The sequence below is a fragment of the Prosopis cineraria genome, unplaced genomic scaffold, assembly GCF_029017545.1.
Source record: "Prosopis cineraria cultivar Desert tree isolate PC_DT_omini unplaced genomic scaffold, ASM2901754v1 PC8, whole genome shotgun sequence".
Lineage (NCBI taxonomy): Eukaryota > Viridiplantae > Streptophyta > Magnoliopsida > Fabales > Fabaceae > Prosopis > Prosopis cineraria.
The window spans coordinates 8662617-8681699 of NW_026555339.1; the positions used below are offsets into that span (position 1 = coordinate 8662617).

Consider the following 19083-nt stretch of genomic DNA (forward strand, 5'->3'; position numbering starts at 1 on the left):
TTTTTATTTATAAACCTTCCTCCAAAATTTATAAATTATCTTTTAAAAAATTAATCACTCAACTAATGGATTCAAGATTTATAGCTAGCTGAGTTATAAACTAAAATAATATGATAATTTATAAATCTTTATCCAAAATTTATCAGTTCTCATTCAAAATATACAGCTAGTGTAAAAAAAAAATCACTTGTAAATCACCAAAACTCCAGTTAAGTTGTAATTTTTTTATTGGAGAATTTGTAAATTACAAAGGTTGACTTGTAAACAAATATAATTTTTTTTTGGGTACAAAATATAATATATTTATTTAGGGTGTTGTTGCTAATAAAGGTGATCTAATAATCGCCTGGTGTAGCTAGTCAAAGTAGCATATTAAAATGGTATTTTGGTCTTGTATATTGATAAGAAATAACATTTGTTTTTAATATTTATTTGTAATTTAAGTTACTTAATCTGCATTAATTTGTATATGAGGTCCTTTTTTATAATTTTGCAAATCTTTGTCTATCATTTTGATGTCATTTTCTGTATTTTTTGTTTAGTTAACTCGTAGTCAAAGTTAACATTTTTTGACTATATGAATAACAGTGCATTATTTTCAAATGTTAAAATAGAACATTACATTAAAAAAAATTTAAAATACCAGATGCTCTCCTGTGAATAGTTGAGACTTATATTCTAATTCAATTTCAAATTTTAAATATCAAATATTATAATTTATAGTTTATTTTAAATATTTCATATTGACGTATCTCCTTCACAGTCATTTTTTTTTGTTTCCTGATTCGTTTCTCATTCTATTAATAAAATAATAAATTTATTTTTCGAATAACTTTTACATAATTATATTTTAATTTAAATTTTAAGAAATAATTTATAAGAAAAAATATTTTTAATCATTTAAATGATAATTTTATAAAATTATTTTATATAACTTACTACTATATTTGATTTAATTTTAAATATTTTTTAAAAATACTTTATAAATATCATTGTCAAAAAGAAATTGTATGAATTATATTTAATTCTTTTGCCAAAAAAAATTATATTTATTTTTTTAATGTTTTTTAAATACTTTTAGCCACATTATCAAATTAAAATTACTTTTAGTATGTATGCAAAAGTAAAGAGTTGAATATGATAAAATGGAGTTTTATTTGTGTAAAACCATCAAATAATGAATACTCACTCTGTTAAAAAATATAAAGTATTTTTTAAAAGGTTGGATATTAAAAAATGTAAGGTAGATTTTTAGTCTTTTAAAATGTAATAATTGCCCTTTTTTTAAAAGAGCCCATATTAAATAAATTATTTTATATTTATTTTAGGGTGAGATGCCCTATTAAATAAGGGTAAATATAAAAAGATAGAATTAATTTGAAGGCAAGTAATTACTTTATTAGGAATGAGATTTGATTAAAAATACTTTATATTTTTGAATGGAAGAAGTATATATTATGTTCTTCTGATTGTTCATGGGGATAGATAAAATTTGTACAATTAAGGGAAATTGGGGGAGAGGTTGATTTCAATTTCAAATATTGATTGGCCTTGGCATTTCAAATATTATCGAATCTATTTTGGATTTAGCAGTTGGAAAGCTGTTGGGTTTGCATAATGAAGTTTAATTTCTTTGAAAAGGACTGAAACTGGAAAAAGATAAGTATCCCTCAAAAACGTGTTGGCCGATGTGAAACTTACATATTTTGCGTGAAGATTGAAGAATATGATATAACAAGAAGTAGACTAAAGGGCAAGGATTGGGTTCGCTGCCGGGGCAGTCAACTTGAAGTATGGCAAAAACGTTTTGAAAACCATATTTCCAATCTTATGCATCAAAATCATGAAATTGAAGTTGATGTGAATAAGAATATTGAAATAGAGAACGATGAAGCATCTCGTATATAACTTCAACCTCAACCTTTAGTTCTTCTGTTCCTTCTGACTGATTAACTTTTTTAAATGTATGTGCAGATTTTCTATCGGATCAAAATGTTCATGAAGAGACAGAATATGAAAGGGGTATTAAATTATTTTATGAATGTAAAAAGAAAAGAAAAAGACATAAAGATGGGGTGCTAGGTAATATATACTTACTTTTCATAGGTTTTATAAAGGCCTGTATAATAAAACATATGATACACATTCACTTTATTGACAGTCTGATTGTGTTTTTCTTGTTTGGTAATAAAACCCAATTGTAGATGCTTTCTGCAATCAAAAAAAAAAAAAAAAATTTGATGAGGCAGAGAATGATCGACCTTCTTCAGTCAATGGTTGTATAGTTTATCTTTAACTTCTATTTTTAATGTTTGTGCAATACCATTAGTTGCTTTTATAAAGGTTTGTGATAAAAGTAAAACTGACTTCAATATAATTTGTAAATGGTTCTATTGCAGACTACTCCTATTTAAAAGAGCAGAAAAAATCCCAAAAGCAAATGACCAATATTCGGGTTTGGCACTATAAAATGGTAATCATAACTTTAACCCTTGGATCAAAATTATTTTTTTACCTCAACAATCAAAATAATTTTGTAATAACTTCAAAATGATTTTTACCTCATTTAATATTAACTTAACAAACAACATCCTATCACACCGATTTAAATTAAACAAGGTTGTGCTGCTGTTCTAAGGGTTGGCTCGATCCTATATCTAATGTTGTCAGGACTGAACGGGACGGGTTGAGCAACAAGCAAGGAGATTGATTCAAAAGAAATATCTCTGTTTCTTTTACTTTGTCTACCTCTTAGTTATTGTATCTTTATCTCCCTTCTTTATATCTCTTTTTCAGTGAAGATGTATATTCTTTGTCTGCTCATTTGTTTTCTTCTCCAATTTTTGGCCTACGCTCCACATTCCTAACAGATGTCAAATGCTTTTGGAATTGATCACGTGCTTGCCAAATCTAACCAAATACGAAGTTCATATTAAGCTAAATGTAGCCTTTGATGAATCAAATGGCCAAGGAGGAAATCATCCGTTTCCTTTAATTTAGTAAATGATGTTGTAAAAGTTAACATAGTTTCTAAGAATTTTGATGCCACCCAAAAAGCCTGACAAGAGAAAATGACTGTTTTAACCTTTTGCTGGCCAGATTCCATATAGAGCCAATCATTATTTCCTAATCGTCATAATCTGACTAAATGAACATGTTAATTGTAGGATATAACAGCTTCATAATCAGTTGCAACTTTCAAATGAGGGGATTACTTGACATGATTTTAATTTTGATAAAAATCGTATTTTTAGTTTTAACGAATGACACAAAAAATCTTGGGAGAATCACATTGCAGGCCTCAAAATAGCAGAAAATTGCACTATAGTCCCAAAATATTCTGCTATTACATTGTAGGCTCAAGAGCTCTTATTACAATTTTTTTTGAAAGTGAAAGTATAATTTTGTTCTTATATAATTTGAAAACGTAGATTATACACAATATAATGTCCATGAATGCACAATACAATATGCATATGTGTTTAATTGATTAGTAAGTTTAATGAAATGTACAAGTGACATAAATAATATACAACACAGGACACACATGGATATTGTGTTGAGAATTCATGAATATGATATTGTGCATCTATGGACATTGTGTTATGCATACTTTATGTGACTTTATTTTAATTAGCATATAGATTAATTGGATATATATGAACATTGTGTTGAGAATTCATGAACATCGTGTTACGCATCCATGGATATTGTATTGTATATGCTTTATGTGATGTATATTTTAATCTATAGATTAACTAGACACGCATAAACATTATATTGTATATCTATGGATATCGTGTTGTGTATCCATAGACATTATATTATATATGATCTAAGTTTTCAAATTACAAAAGGACAAAATTGTACTTTCACTCCAAAAAAAAATTGCAACAAGAGTTCTTGAGCCTGTGGTGCAATATCAGACTATATTGAGCCCAAATAAAAATTTTTATTGTTTTAGGGTCCTACAGTGTGATTCTCCCAAAAATCTTATCAAATGCTTTTGGAATTTACATTGTACTATAGTTGTCATAGTTTTAGTTTCAATAACGAAATACAAAATTAATATTGAGCTAAAGGATAGCCTTTGATGCAGCTGAAACATCCTCTTTCTTTAACTATACGCATTTCCATGTCACAGCAATTTCCTTGAGAAAAGTGATTCAAAAATCAAAAGCAATGGGAACTCACAAGACAAAGTTATTTCAATTATTTTTACTGATCGTATGTTTACTTGTTTGCATAATAATTATGTCGTTATTAAAAAAATGTTTCTTTCTATAATACTTTATTGCAAGAGGAAGAAGTTACCAAGTGCCAACTTCTAACACGCTAATTACGTGTTCTTTACTTCCTTTTCCTTACCAAATATCCTCTAATTACGCCAGCATCTTGATCAAAGATAGAAACGACTTTAGAAAAAATTGTTCTCTTTTCACATGATCATGCAGTTCATTTAACTAATATTTTCATGCACACATTAGTTTTCTGCAGAGAATTGGAAAGTTATTTTAATTATTTTCAGTCCTACGATGTTTTAAAAAATTTTCATGATTTAACCAACTTTAATTTTTTAAAAAATATAAATTAGTTAACAATAATATGTATTATGATCCGGAGGGAGTAACATAGTTTCTAAGAGGATTACGTAGGTTGGGCACAAATTACATTATTCATTTGATTCGTAGCAACTTCATGAGAAAAGGGATTCAAATTAAAAGCAATGGGAAGCTCAACACTCCTGAGACAAAGCTAATTCAATTATTTTAGTATTTGTTAATTTACGTGTTCGCGTTATTCAAATGGCAATGGACAAGAAAAAGTAGACTCTAACTTAGTGTGTTTTGGGGGCAAAGACTTTAGAAGCAATTCATGGACAGGCATAATCTAAATTTACATAATTAATAGTCACCCCTGTTGTGACTCATTAAATAGGTTTTAAAATTAAAAAAATTATTTCAATTTTATCTCTATTAAAAAAACATAATATTCGAGCAGCCATATAAAAATAATAAATAAGAATTAAAATTATTTTAATAATTTGCTAGGAGTACCTAAAATTGGAAAACTTTAATTAATAATCATGTATGTGACTTATATTAAAGTTTCCAGAAGGTGCCTATAATAATAATAGGGACTGGAGGGAGGGAGGGTGGGAGGGAGGGAGGGTGTGTGCCCGCGTATTAAATTTAAGGGAAAATAAAAAAGAGTTTGTGTGTATGATTAAATTTGATTTTTTATATGTTTTCTGCCAACAGAAAAATTTAATTTTTTTTATAATTTAATACATAAAGTTAAAAACCATTGTTTTCATAAATTTTTTCAAGGAAGGCTAGGCACTTTGTATTGAAGAGTGAAGTGATATTCACCCTAAACAATTTTTTCATGAACAAAATTACCTTTCCATCAAACAATTATCATATTTTCTATTATTTATTGATGTGAAATAATTATGGGGTTTACGCACAGTAGCAAAAACACATTCCAACTCATTTTAATCATCTAACGTGAGCCAAAAGGGTTGAAAGTGATAGGAACCAAGTTTGATTTTAGTGATGAAATAGTGGCAAAATGAATTAGAAAATCTTCTTATCACTTTGCATGAGTCCTACAAATATTTTACATTGACAAATAATAGCAAAGATGACCTGTCTTTAGCGGAAGGGCAATTTTGCTCCTAAAAAAACTATTTGCAAGGGTATATCAGTCTCTAGATTTAATACAACTAAAAAAAATTATAACCGAATAGCGTACTCAGATAGAAATAGCCAAACATGAACTCCACTCCTATATATAAACCAAGCGAGAGAAATTATATAACAAACTTCACTTGCAGAAACCCGTTTTGAAACCACTCTTTGAAATCAAACAAGCATCATGAACATGCCTAGTTTCACGTCGCATATCTCTTTTCTTCTGTTGATGCTGCTATGTGCCGTGACATTCCACAGAATCATCTGCTGCCATGACAGGGATCGAACTCTGCTGTTAATCTTCAAACAAGGCATTGCTGATCCTTCCGGCCGGCTTTCCTCTTGGTCCCCTACTCACCAAGATTGTTGTTCATGGCTTGGAGTTACTTGTACTCTCAACACCAGCAGGGTCCAATATCTTTATTTGAACAACATAAAGAAAAATGGTTCAGAATCCTTGAAAGGTGAAATCAACTTATCTTCTTTACTTGCGCTTGAATTTCTAGAAGAATTGGACTTGAGGTACAATGACTTTGAACGCATAAGCACACCATCTATAAATTCTTCTGTTGTTGGTCATAGTCATTTACCTGCAAATTTTTCTCTGCTTCATCGCCTGGACTTATCACACAACAAGCATAATCTTCATGTTGATAATCTTCATTGGCTCTCTCGATTTCCTTCCCTGGTATATCTTGATCTCAGTCGCATTCATCTTCCTAGTGAAACGAATTGGGTTCAAACATTGGCTTCGCTACCTCTGGGGGAATTGCATTTGCAAGATTGTAATTTGACCAGCTCTATTTTATCTGTCGGAGATGCCAATTTTAGCTCAGTTTTAAGTCTTGGTCTCAGTCTAAATGATTTTCGATTTGGAATACCTAATTGGTTGTTCAATCTTAGCACAGACCTCTACGATCTTTACCTCAGTCAATGCAATTTGAGAGGTCAAATTCCAGATTTTTCAGGCTATCAAAACCTGGAGATCTTAGATCTATCTGGAAACAAACTCAAAGGACCAATACCTGATTGGCTTGGCCAACATGATCCTTTAAATGTTTTAGATATTGGCTTCAATGACTTGAGTGGTACGCTTTCAAAAAATCTTGGTGAGCATGCTTTCAAGCTTTTGGATTTGTCTCATAATTCAATTACTGGAGACATATCGAACATGTTCCTAAACAATGGGGCAATACTCATGTCATTTAACAAATTCAAAGGACAGCTTCCTCGAGTATCAGAAGGGGTCGTAGCTTTAGATTTAGCTTTCAATGCTTTTTCGGGGTCTTTATCTTCTTTAGTGTGTCACACTGAGGCTAACCAGAATCCTTTGAAGTATTTGGACCTAACAAATAATTTTCTTGCCGAAGTACTTCCAGAGATTGTTGGACCAATTGGCCATTGTTGTCTTATATATACTTAGGGAATAATCAGTTGGTTGGTCAAGTTCCTCCGACTATGGGCTCATCATTATATCATCTGAGGGTGCTAGACCTACATGATAACGGCTTTTCTGGTCATGTACCTTGGACTTTTCATAATTGCACATCTTTGGTCCTGATCAATTTGGAAGGAAACCACTTACCTGGAAGTATACCAACATGGATGCCACAAAATGTATCAGTTGTGAAGCTGAGATCCAATCAATTTACAGGCAACATTCCTCCACAGCTATGCAATCTCTCTACTTTGATTGTACTGGATCTTGCAAATAACGATCTTTCTGGATCAATCCCTCATTGTCTACCCAATATCCTAAGTTTGATTTCAGAATTTCAGGGAAATGTGTTAACCATCGAAATTGATGATCAATATGGCTTCCCAATTTCACATGAATTCAAAATTGATTTGCACACAAAGGGTCAACAATTAGAGTATGAGAGAAATCTGAAGCTTGTACGGATTATTGATCTATCAGCCAATAAACTATCAGGAGAAATTCCTGTACAATTGTTCAAGCTAGCCAAGCTACAATCCTTGAATTTGTCTTATAATTATTTGATAGGAGAGATACAAAAGCAAATTGGGGAGATGAAAGATCTAGAATCTCTTGATTTCTCCCATAATAGTCTTCATGGGAACATTCCCCAGAGCATGTCTGGTTTATCTTTCCTAAGTGATTTGAATCTATCATACAACCATTTCAGCGGACAAATTCCACTGGGGACTCAACTTCAAAGTTTTGATGCATGGAGTTGTACTGGGAATCCTGAGCTTTGTGGAGCTCCTCTTCCAAATAACTGCACTGCACTAGAAAAACCAGACGATACAAAGGAGGTTGAAGGAAACGACGAGGATGCTTTTTTGAGGTCATTGTATCTTGGAATGGGAGTTGGATTTGCCGTGGGATTCTGGGTAGTTAGTGGCTCTTTGTTCCTAAATAGGACATGGAGGCACGCCTACTTTCGATCGTTTGATGGAATGGTCAACCAAATCCATGTTGCCGTGGCCATAAGGCTTCGACGATTCCACTAAATAAGAAAAGCTACGAGTCAGGTCGGTTATGAAGTTTTTTTTTCTTTTAATGTCTATTAACTTCAAAGTTCTCTTCGATTGTGATATGTTTAATTGTGTGACACTTGGTAGAATATGCATTGCAATATATGTTTAGTAGCAACATCTATTATTTATATATGTGTGTGTGTGTGTGTGTGTGTATCATGTGGCTGCATGCTCTTGGTGGCGGTTATGACATTATTTTTACATGGAATCCCTTTCCATGAATTTCAATTTAATTTTTATATGTATTTGAAATCGAGTAATTTTTTCCAAGTAGGTTGATGCATATGAGTAGTAGTAGTAGTTGTTGTTGTTATATTGTAAATTGAAATTATGTGTAATTATTATTCATCCAAATGCTCTATTGCCTAAACTCTAACATGACTATTTGCAGTGACTTCATATCATTCCCGCTTATTTTTCATAGCAACATGTAGCTGATCGAAGTACGTACTTACGAGGCTCCATCACAGCAGTTGCAGAAGCTTTGCTGGTTTTTCTCTTTGATCGATGATGTTTGGGTCAAAAGCTCTAGTGTCCCAACTTCAAGTAATCAAATGTTGTTGGATGTGGAAGTCTGGGGCTGTGTGTGTGTGTGTTACGTCATTGTGATTACTGTTATTGTTTGTGTTGTTCAGATTGTGTGTGAGAGGTACTATGTTTGGCTGTCTATACAAATTTATGTCCACTTTCACTAAGAAGAGTTGTCATATTTTAGTTATAGTGAAACATGAGAGAATTGAGAGATCTTATTTTTAAGTTTGCTATTCTCATGTTGGTGTCATGATTTGTAGAATGTTGCAGATGCGTCTTAAGATAGATTATACCATTCTGAAAAATGTACTGGAAAATGTGAAGCTCGCATGAGGTACGGGAAAATGTTCCAGAAACATGATACGGACCAGATAACTAAAAACAATTTTCAACCAAAACGCAATTGGATATATCAACAAATAATTTGGGGGGAAGACTTGACAAGCGTGAGTGTCTCTTATATGTTATTTCAAGCGTTGCTTCCCTTGCCTTAAAACAAATCCTTCTAGAAGCTGCTTTTCTTGCAACCAAACAAACATTATATGATCGGGAAAATGATATTTAAGTATCTTCTAAGGACATTAGTTACATTTAGGCACCCTAAAATTATGAAATTTTAGAAAAAGATCATGGTGCTTAGTTGGGATAAAATTTCTGATTGAATTTTTTTTCAATATGCATCTTCTTCAGTGGTCATATTTAGCAGTTTCAGTACTCAATTTTTTATTTTTTTTTATTTCAATGATCACTTCAAATATTTTCAATACTCATCTTCTAAATTTAAAAATAAGTGGTCATTCACTATTGAAGACATGAAAGATAAGTATTGAAAACATTTAAGATAACTGCTAAGAAATTGACAAATTGAATGTTGAAAATGTGAAAAAATGAGTACTAAAAATACGGAAAATTGACTCAGAAAATTTTTAATACCAGTTAATAACTAAGGTCTTTTTTTACAATTTCAAAATTTCAAGATTCTTAACTGAAAAAATAATGTTCCTAGCTGTCCTTAATTTTTATTTTAAAATATCTAAACATCCCAAATCTAGTTTTTAGTTATCGAAGGTAAATTTACGCTCCTCATATACCTTTGAAGTTGTTGCTGTTTGAATCGGCATTGAGATATTTCCAAATTTAAGTTTTTTAATAGTTAAAGTGTCATTTAAAAAAAGTCACCCTTGGAATATTATTTTATTTCACAAACTTTTTTTATAAAAAAATTAAAATATATTCTTTGTTTTTATTTTACAAATATTCTGATTGAGTTACCAAGCATCCACAAGAAACAAACGAAACAAACAGCAATTTCACTTTACTATACTCATTTCATAGCAATTTCCTTGAGAAAAGGTATTCAAATTCAAAAACGATGGGAAGTCAAGAAAAGTTAAAATTAAAATATCATTAAATTAAATAAAAGTAAACATTAATTATAACAATATTTTAATTTTAAATATAATTATTAAAATTAACCAATTGTCTTAAAGCGAATTTTTTATATATTTAAAAACGGAAGAGTACGGTAAAATTAAACTTAACAACTTACTCCCTCCGGTCCCATTTAGAAGTCCAATTTTAAAAGGTGTATTTGGTCCCATTTATAAGTCACGGTGTGTCTTTTTAGGTAATATTTGAGAGGTATTTTTAAAATTACCCTTCATGAGAGAGAAAAAGTAACAGGACATTACTTTTTAGATTTGTTATATAGGGGCATGTTTGAAATTTTACTTACTTTTATTCCTTGTACTTTTATTGTATTGGTATTGATGAGGTTGGTAGAAATGATTTATAAATAGAATCGGAGGGAATAGTTTTTAAGCAGACTCTCTCTCTCTCTCTCTATATATATATATATATAAAGGTGGGGCCGTAAATTAATACCCATGTCATGGCAATTTCTAGAGAAAAGTGATTCAAACGTGTTTGCATAATTACATCGCTAAAAATTGTTTCTTTTTAATACTTTATTACAAAAGGAAGTTACCAACTACTCATACACTAACATGATTTTCCCCTTGAGCGTGTTATTACCTCCTATGGTTTTTTTTTCAGGCCAAAAAAAAAACTTCCTATTTAATCAAAATTCATTTATATTTGATAAAATTTATAATATTGTTGATTTATAATCATGCTTTATTATTTTATTCACAATTAAGTATAATGTGAATTTATTTCTTTATATATATATATATTTTATATGCACTTATATTAATTTTTATTTAATCATTGTCACTAGTTTGACTGTCAATTTAATCCATTAGTCTGTAAAAACGGAGATGTGCTAACTTTTCTTATTTAACATCTAGTCCAACTTTTAAAATGTTGTCTCTAATATGTTAAAATTTTTAGTCAAAAACAATCTCTTTTGAGATAATTACGTTCAAATCCCATATAAAGAAATTAATTATTATAAAGTTCAGTGACAACTGAATGAAGGAGATTGACAATTGATTGTGTTATTAATCTCCTTAGTTTAGTTATTACTGAATCTTATAATAATTAATTTTTTTGTGTGGAATTTTAATGTAATTCTTTCATCTTTTTTTTAAGATTTTTGTTCGGAATAATTACGCGCGTGTATATATATATATATATTCTTTTTTGACGCCCATCTTGATCAAATGAGATAGAAACTGACTTTAGAAAAATTTGTTCTCTTTTCACATGATGATGAAGTTCATTCAAATATTTTCATATATGTACTTATTATTTAATTATATTTTATTTCCCTCCTATCATAACTTTGATTTGTTGTCCACATGAAAACTTTGGTTCGATGTATCAGTCTTTTATTAGCCGTCTAATTAATGAATGTATTTCTTATTGTTCGGCCAACTTCTTTTCATTTGAATTTTGAAGAAAGCATAAACCAATTAACGATGCAAGGAAATAAATAAATTCACATAGTTAATTAGTTAATTAATTAATTATGTCTCAGTGTCTCACTTTTAAATAGAACTAGATTTTAACCCCGCAAGGCACGGAGTTGATACATTACAATTGGGTAATCATTAGAAAAGAAATGCATTTAAAATTTAATGTAACCTTATAAAGTGATATTCCTTAATTTCCTTTAATAAAGGGAGGGTTTTCTCAAATGAAATAATTTAGTGTATTGGATCTGAGAGTTCTAAAGACAAAATTCAGAAGATTAATGAACTAAATTAATAGCCAAAAATCTAGTTAAATGTTAATCACTTACTTTCTTTTCACTTTATTATAAAACATCTCTAACCACCTCTGACTTCACCAGAATCCAAGTTATTAACTTTATCTGAAAATAAAATAAATTTTTAATTTTATTTATATTTTAAAAAATGTAGGTTTACATTACATTATCTTTTCTAATTAATGAGTTTAAATAAAAGTAATATTAAAAAAATATAATTAATACTTCATCAACAGTTTTTTATTAAAGGAGCAAAAAATTCATTTAGAAGGCGGCATATAATGAATACATGAGGGAGTATAATATTTGCTCTATTTAAAGATAAGCACCTTCTCACGCTACCCGCGTTGGATGTGTTTGCTTGTTGGTGTTGTGTCTTCGAAGAATGTTTCTTTACAATATTTTACTCACTTTCGCTTGGCGTGTTTTTAACTCACTTCCTTCTCATTTTTCTCATGTTCCATAATTCCTTTTCTTAGTTGGACACAGACTTTTTGTGAATTTGGATTCAGTGATTGTAATTACTGTAAGTATTGAGTGCCTGTATTACCTAAATTGTTAAAATTCAGATTAATAGTTCTAAATTCATACTCTACTTGAAATTAATAAAAGAGTAAGTTTATCTAAACTATTAATCTAGATTTCAATGACTCACATGATACAGGCATCCAATGTTTGTAATAAGTATAGTTACCAAATCCAAATTCTCTTTTTAAAGATTTGTTTGTATGCGCTTAATATGACTTTGCGTAGCCAACGAAGGCTAATTCACACACAGCTCATCAGCATATAAGCAACAGTTTCATATTTTATAAATCTAATTTTTTTGCAAACTTATTATTATTATTATTATGTTGTCTAAACATAAGCGAACTAAAACTAGAATAGGAAGGTCAACATTGAGGTGTCATTTGGGGTTGATGTTTGTGCCCACCTACATGTCATGTCATGTGTTCAAATGGACAATAAAAAGTGAGAAGAGTTGATATATGAAGACCCATATCAAATAAAGTTATGTTTAATAATCAATACTCCACTGTTCTTGTTTATAAAACTTGATAAAGAAGAATAACTCAATAAAACTAGAGTCATAAGGTTTTGTACTTCCACTGTTCTTGTTTATTTGTCATCAAATTAAAATTTGTTAATTTTTATTTTAAAATGTCTAAACTTTCAAGTTCAAATTAATTTTAATCATCTAAATAAAATTTATGATCCTCATATATATTTAAAGTTGTTTCTGTCGGCATTCAGCTTTGATTCCCATTAATGGTAATTTCCTTTGGAGAAAAGTGAATTTAAAAGCAATATGTGAACTCAAGACTCTTGAGACAAGGTTAGTTCAATTATTTTCACAGATTGCATATTCATCACTTGTTTGTGTTTTGTTATGTCGTTAAAAATTCCATGTGATTTATTTTGTGTTTTTAGAAGAGATATTTGGATAAATTTTGAAAATAAAAGAGATATTTTATGCAATTTATTTTTTATTTCAAAGAGATGTTGGTAAGTTGTTTTAAAACATAATATTGGAGAAAATGGCCAAACACGAAGGCCGCTCACAGATAAAAAAACCTTGGAGAGAAATAACAAACTCTTCGCTTGCAGAAACTCGTTTTGAAAGTACTTGCTTTGATATCAAACAAGCATCAGTTTCGCATCACAAATCTCATTTCTTCTGATGATGCTTCTATGTGCTGTCACATTCCGTTGAGCTTCTGCTGCAATGATAGGGATCGAACTTTGCTTTTAATCTTCAAACAAGGCGTTGTAGATCCTTCTGGCCACCTCTCCTCTTGGTCGTCTAAGCAAGATTGTTGTGAATGGGAAGGAGTTGAATGTGATGACACTGACAGAGTCCAATTTCTTCTTCTGTCCAACACAGATCAAAATGGTCCAGAACCCTTGAGAGTGAAATCAACTTATCTTCTTTACTTGCTCTTGAATTTCTGGAATTGTTAGACTTGAGCTACAATGACTTTGAACGAATAAACACGCCGTCCATCAATAGTTCTGTTGCTGCAACTCATGGTCATTTGCTAGCAAATTTTTCTCTGCTTGATCACCTGGACTTATCATACAACATGCATCTTCGTATTGATAATTTTCATTGGCTTTACTCTCGACTTCCCTCCCTGACACTTCTCGATCTCAGTGGCATTCACCTTCCTAGTGAAACGAATTTAGTTCAGTCATTGGCTTTGCTATCTCTGGAAGAATTATATTTGTATGATTGTAATTTGAACAGCTCAATTCTATCCCTCGAATGTGCCAATTTTAGCTCACTTTCAACTCTTGATCTCGGTCTAAATGATTTTAGATATGGAAACTACCTCATGGTTGTTCAATCTTAGCAATGACCTCACCTTTCTTCGCCTCAATCAATGCAATTTGAGAGGTCCAATTCCAGATTTTTCAGGCTATCAAAATCTGCTGTCCTTATATCTATATGACAACAAACTCAAAGGATCCATACCTGATTGGCTTGGCCAGTTTGATAGATTATATAACCTTGATCTATCTAATAACTCGTTTACAGTTTCATTCCTTCTAATCTTGTAAATGCATCAAGTTTAGGAGCTTTAGATATTAGCTTTAACGAATTGAGTGGTAAACTTCCAACAAACATCGACCAAAGGTGCTTTGAAGTTTTGGATTTGTCTCAGAACTCAATTAACGGAGGTATATCGAACTTGTTACTGGAAGGTTTGAAAGTACTTATGTCATTTAATAGATTCAAAGGACGACTTCCTCAAGCATCAAATAGGGTGCAAGCTTTGAGTTTAGCTTACAACTCTTTTTCGAGATCTTTATCTTCTTTATTATGTCACACCGCTGGGACTAACGGTTATGCTTTGAAGTATTTGGACATATCAAATAGTTATCTCACTGAAGAACTTCCAGATTGTTGGAGCAATTGGACATTTTTCTCTTATATATACTTAGGAAATAATCAGCTGGTTGGTCAAGTTCCTCCAGCGATGGGCTCGTCGTTATATCAGCTAAGGGCACTAGATTTACATGATAACGGCTTTTCCGGCCATGTACCTTGGACTTTTCATAATGTTGTAATTATTGAGAAATTGTGTCGATAGAAAAAGTCCCACATTGCTTGGATGAGGAGAGCTATATTAAAGAATAAAAAAAATAAAAAAGTTTATAGAGGGCTTGGAAGAAAAGTGTTTTTACATGCATGAGATAGCTTTATGCCTTTGTTGCACATGAGTTCAAGAGGCATTGGATTTTTTTTATTAGAATTATTTTGTGAAAATAATTTTTTAATTTATTTTGCTTAAATGGAATTCTTTACCAATGTTCAGTAATAGAGGTCTTGAACAAGGATTTATTACTCCAACATTCTGTAACTGAAGCTTTTTGGCATTTTATTCCTTCAACCAGTGTTGATAGGTGTCCAACATTCATCTTCAATTGGTGAGCATCCAGTGATCACTGTGTTGAGTTTTCGAGCCTCTTCTTCCCTCCTCGTGTTATGCTGTCTGAGTGCTTTGATATGTTGCTCTCTATTGTTCTATGCCCTTGAAATTTTTAGGATGATAATCCTAGGGAGTTTCTATAAAATTGATCGATGACGTGGGATAAAATAACTCTTAAAAACAGTGTACTTAGCACAACTCAAATTGAGGTTCTACCCACTATTTGCAACACATAATTGCAAATCTTTGGTGTTAATCAATTTAGAAGGAAGCCACTTTTCTAGCAGCATACTAATATGGATGCCGCGAAATGTTTCAGTTGTGAAGTTGAGATCCAATCAATTCACTAGAAACATTCTTCCATAGCTATGTAGTCTCTCTTCTTTGATTGTATTGGACCTTGCCAATAACAAATTTTCAAGTTCAACCCCTTATTGTTTGCCCAATATAACTAATTTGGTCTCAGGATTTCTTGAAAATTTTTAACCATTGAAAGAGTCTCAAGATATGGAATCCCATTTCCTTCCAAGTTTAGAATTGATTTGCACACAAAGGGTCAACAATTAGAGTATGAGGAAAATCTCAAGCTTGCGCGAAGCATTGACCTATTAGCTAACAAACTGTTAGGAGAAATTTCTGTACGGTTGTTCAAGCTCACCAAGTTACAATCCTTGAAAGATCGGAGAGATGAAAGATCTAGAATCTCTAGAATTCTCCCATAACAGTCTTCATAGGAACATTCCCCAGAGTATGTCTGGTCTATCTTTTCTAAGTGATTTGAATTTGTCATACAACCGTTTCAGCGGACAAATTCCTTTAAGGACTCAGCTTCAAAGCTTTGATCCATGGAGTTACACTGGAAATCCAGACCTTTATGGAGCCCCTCTTCAAAAGAACTACACATTACCAGAAAAACTAGATAATACAAAGCAAGTTGAAGGAAGTGAAGATGATGGTTTTTTGAGGTCATTGTATCTTGGGATGGGAGTTCGATTTGCGGTGGGATTCTAGGTTATTTGTGGTTCTCTGTTCCTAGCGATAGAACATGGAGGCACACTTATTTTCGATTATTTTATGGTGTGGTGGATCAAATCTACGTCTTTGTGGCCATAAAGCTTCGAAAATTCCGCTGAACAGGAATATGAGACAACACCAGGTCAATTAAGAAGCTAAGTTTTTTTTCACTTTATTCAAATTCAAAATTTTCTTTTTTTATAATTATTTTTATTTCTTAACATATTCATCATTGTTGTAATAACTTCCTGTTCTGTTTGCTGCCCAATAAATCAGGTGCATAACACAAGTTAAGTCTCCGTTGATGTAAAGGAGAATGACATTAAAGTTCCAAAACAATGAATTTATGACAGTTAGATCCTGAAAATTTAATTTTTCTTTTGTAAAATCAATTGTAAATATATATTCAGACACTTGTAAATTCAGAAATTTTAATTGTAAATAAGATATTTAAATTTTAAATTTAACTCTCAATTTGAAACTAAGATTCTTGTTTGCAACTGTGTGAATCAATATTTGTAATTTATTTTTTAAAAAATTTTGTCAGGAACTTTAATTACTGTCATACATTCTCTATTTTAGGACTTTATTATTATTCTCACTTTATGTAATGAAACAACTATCTCCTATGAATCTCCAACAAACCTATAGGATACACGATTAGTTTCAATTGTCAACTAAAATTTATTGATTTTTTAAGCGTCCAAATTAAATTTATGCTCCGTATATATCTTTAAAAGAAGCTGTCGTTATTAAACAGCATACTTTTTGTTTATAGTCCAAACTTTATACTTTAATATGTTGTCGGTGAAGAAGGAGAAAAACTCATTCTTGTATAAAATTATTTTATTTTTCTAAAGTATTTAAATAAAAAATAAAAAATATATATACCTTGGTTTTTATGTGGCGATTTATATGTAGCAGTTAATTGATATTATTCTTATTTGTTTTTCGTTATAATAGGGAGTTGATTGAAGGAAGTTTTAGATTGGTATACATCCCCATAGCTTTGCTAGCTATGAAATTTAGGGTCAAGCTCTAGTGTCACTGCTTGAAGTGTTCAAAAGTTTTCGGGCTATTAAAGTGTTGTAATGTTGAAGACCCAAAAAAAAAAAAAAAAGGTGTTTTGTAGGATGTGTGTGTATGTTATTGTGATTACTATGTAGTTTTTAATTGTTGTTCAGATTTTGTGAGTAAAATGCTTGATTTGGCTGTTTGTACAGATTCTGTGTGTCCAATTATTATGAAGAGGTAGTGTCATATTTTAAATTGATTATTTTTTTTCTCTGTTCTATGAATAAAAACAAAGGAACATATAATGTAGAAAATATAATTCAGGGACAAAGATACTGAACACAGCAACAGAGAAGACATGTTTGACCATGACTACTGACATTTCAAATATATTTTTTCTAGTGCATTTATGATTATGATATCATATCAACATATTTTGTGTTGCTCCATCCCACATTATACTCATTTTATAAAAGATATCACAAATACAAACATCTATTTATTATTTTTATTCAACTATTATAATCATATTTTATGCAATGTAAGACTAGCGAAGTTTGTTAAAGGAAACAAATTAAAATAATTACAATGTTATGTGGTTCATTAAAAATAGATCGTATAGTAATAAATATAATATGATAGTCACATTCCATTAAACAAAAAAATTATAAAAATAATAATGCTCAGAGACAAATTAAAAAAAAAAGAGGAAAATTTCTTCCTAATCCCATACATTATTGCACATGGCATTTTCTAGTTTGCTAATGTAATTTATAATATTACTGAGTCATCCCAATACTTGAGACTTTTGAGACAAAGTTAGTCCAATTATTTTTAGGGAGAAGTAAATCTAGGTGCAACACAAAAAAAATTAATTATTAGAAGATCTATTAACAATTAAAATAAAACTATTTACAATAATTAATTTTTTTGTGGTATTTTACCGTAATTCTTCTTTATTTTTATTAATTGTACATATGTTTACTTGTTTGTGTAATTATGTCGTTAAAATTTATTTCTTTCCTCCGTGTGTTCTTTACTTCCTTTCGCTTTCCTTTTGATCAAAGAGACAAAGCTAAGGAACAACTTTAGAAAAATTAGTTCTCTTTTCACGTTGTGATGAAATTCATTCAACTACTTTTTTAATGCACTTACTTTTCCGGACACTTGCAAAGCTATTTGAATTATTTTCAGTCATACTCTTTGAAAAGTATTATTTGATTATTATATTCTATTTGCTTCCTAGCTATCATAACTTATAATGAACAGATTTCTTATTATTTGGCCAACTTTTTTTCATTTGAAGATAGCATAAACCAATTAGCGATGTAAAAGAAATAAAAAATACATAATTAATTAATTACGTATCAATTTTCAACAGAGTTTGGATTGAACAATCAGAAATTATACAATTAAATATTAATCACTTATAATATTGGTACAGAAACTAGAAGAAAAGGGAAAAACGAATGCTGAACTCTCACTCTGTTTCTCTCAACTTACTCCCTTTTTCCCTATATATAAGGTGTTTTTAACTAAATCTCGCATACCAATAAATTTTGTTATTTAGTTGAACTCACATAAAAACATAATGATTTTTCAGTTTTACCCCTAATAATATTATGATGGTGGTAGGGAAAATATGCAATTAATGATCTATTTCATTTCCCAAGACAAGAGTAAAATTGTCTAATTACTCAAAAATTTCATTGCCACCCCT

General features: G+C 30.6%; 2 protein-coding genes across 2 annotated transcripts; both read left to right on the forward strand.

Moving 5' to 3' along the window:
* Window positions 1-5886: 5886 nt before the first annotated feature.
* Window positions 5887-7119, forward strand: LOC129317244 (receptor-like protein EIX1). Its single transcript, XM_054961611.1, has one exon. It carries the CDS (start codon window positions 5887-5889, stop codon window positions 7117-7119), a length of 1233 nt encoding a protein of 410 aa, XP_054817586.1.
* A 35-nt stretch (window positions 7120-7154) lies between these two features.
* LOC129317245 (receptor-like protein EIX1) lies at window positions 7155-16346 on the forward strand. The gene is made up of 7 exons (XM_054961612.1): window positions 7155-8051; window positions 8623-8688; window positions 8834-8847; window positions 13787-14136; window positions 14222-14336; window positions 14441-14945; window positions 16014-16346. The coding sequence occupies exons 1-7, from the start codon at window positions 7155-7157 to the stop codon at window positions 16344-16346; spliced, it is 2280 nt and encodes a 759-aa protein (XP_054817587.1).
* The last annotated feature ends 2737 nt before the right edge of the window (window positions 16347-19083 follow it).